Below are 1,488 nucleotides of genomic sequence, written 5' to 3'. Positions count from 1 at the left end.
CTATAACGGTGAACGCGCACCGGGTGAGAATAGCCAAAAGACTCGCCTGCACTATTCTCACCCCGGGTGAGAATAGAGGTGGCCTTTTAGAGTGTCTTTATAACAGACTCGTTAGTGGGATCCACTGTATTCTGAGCATGAAACGGGTCCATGAGTACAATAATACCGGTCTTTCATTGAAGTTTAAGCTGTAACACAATGAGTAACCAGTACATTTCACATTCAACCGATCTCTTCCCCTGCTCCCTTTGCAGACAATGACATTTATTCACAAACCTTGACATTGTCCAAAATGACCAGTGGTCCATTTACACCAGACACAGTCTTGTATGCTAGAAGGGGGAAAAGAAAAGAAGTTTAAAAATTCATTGTGTATATTAAATCATTCCTTTCATAATAATAAAAAAAGAATGTTTCCTCAACAAGAAATTGAAGGTGACTTTGTTTACTAAACCCCTTTTTTTAAAGTCCTTGCAGAGCCTACAGTCCTCTTGTTCTGTATCTGAGCAGCAAGGGAAAAGCTAGATTTAAGCCACCCTGTGCTAAAGCCTGCATGCAGTGTATGAAAAAGATCTGAATTTGAGTACTGTTGACACTGAGATATGTATTCAACTTGGAATGAATATCAAAAGGTTTTGTTTTCCGAGATGAATACAATTTTAAAGGTTTTGGTTTCAGGGCAAGGAAGGTTGGTCAAGTTGGAGTCCGTGGACACTATCAAAGCCTTCTGTATTATTATCTATGGTGCAGAAAAGACACAGAATACACCTTGAAATGCTCAGGCAGTTTCAGACAAAATAGGAATAACAGAATTAAGAGACAAGGCCAAATAGATCACTATTTTGAGGAATTCAGTGGTCGGCTTGCCTCTACACTTTCACTCTTCTGCTATTTTTCTGTGCAACCGATCCTGCACGAGTCTTGAACAGACAGCGAGGAAATAAATATTTTCAGCCCAGAAAATGTATCGGCAAATAAATATACTTACTTAGTTTTGGTTGAGATATATAATCTCGGGTAACAGCTAGTTTATGGGTTCGAAAAGCTGCAATTTCATCCAGAGGGCCATTGAGGTTGTTCACTTTGATGGTCGCCATCTTGCTGTGTTGTTGATCATGTGACGGTCACACGCATAAATCGGAAGTTGATCTTGCTCTATCCGTATATTGCCGAAGACACGTGAGGCCGGAACTGCACAAAGTTAACGAATATACCCGTAACCAGTTTATCATGATCCGTTGATCACATGCAGGATACAGTTATGTCTTGGGTAGATCTATCCCGCACTGGTCACATGCATTATCACCATTCTACCCTTCGCTTGATAACATTTGAATAAAATACGTGATGTATATGCAAGTTATATGATATAACAAAATTGGAAGTTTTCTCACATACCCGGTACTCAAGAATGCACACACACACTCTCTCTCTCTCACACACACACATACTTACACACACACACACACACACACACACACACACACA

At 40.2% G+C, this 1,488-nt stretch overlaps 1 protein-coding gene across 1 annotated transcript in view; it reads right to left on the bottom strand.

Moving 5' to 3' along the window:
- The window catches only part of LOC101850535 (V-type proton ATPase subunit B), a 16,686-nt gene extending 15,554 nt beyond the window's left edge, over nt 1-1,132 (bottom strand). Inside the window, exons 1-2 of the mRNA XM_005091743.3 lie at nt 989-1,132; nt 277-332 (exon numbers count right to left, since the gene is read on the bottom strand). Of these exons, the coding sequence (XP_005091800.1) occupies nt 277-332; nt 989-1,097 (165 nt within the window). The 5' untranslated portion in view covers nt 1,098-1,132. The remainder of the gene's footprint in view (nt 1-276; nt 333-988) is intronic.
- Between the last annotated feature and the right edge of the window lie 356 nt (nt 1,133-1,488).

This window comes from Aplysia californica, unplaced genomic scaffold, assembly GCF_000002075.1.
Source record: "Aplysia californica isolate F4 #8 unplaced genomic scaffold, AplCal3.0 scaffold00035, whole genome shotgun sequence".
NCBI lineage: Eukaryota > Metazoa > Mollusca > Gastropoda > Aplysiida > Aplysiidae > Aplysia > Aplysia californica.
The sequence above is the reverse complement of the archived record's forward strand: the minus strand, read 5'-3'. Positions and strand labels throughout refer to the sequence as shown.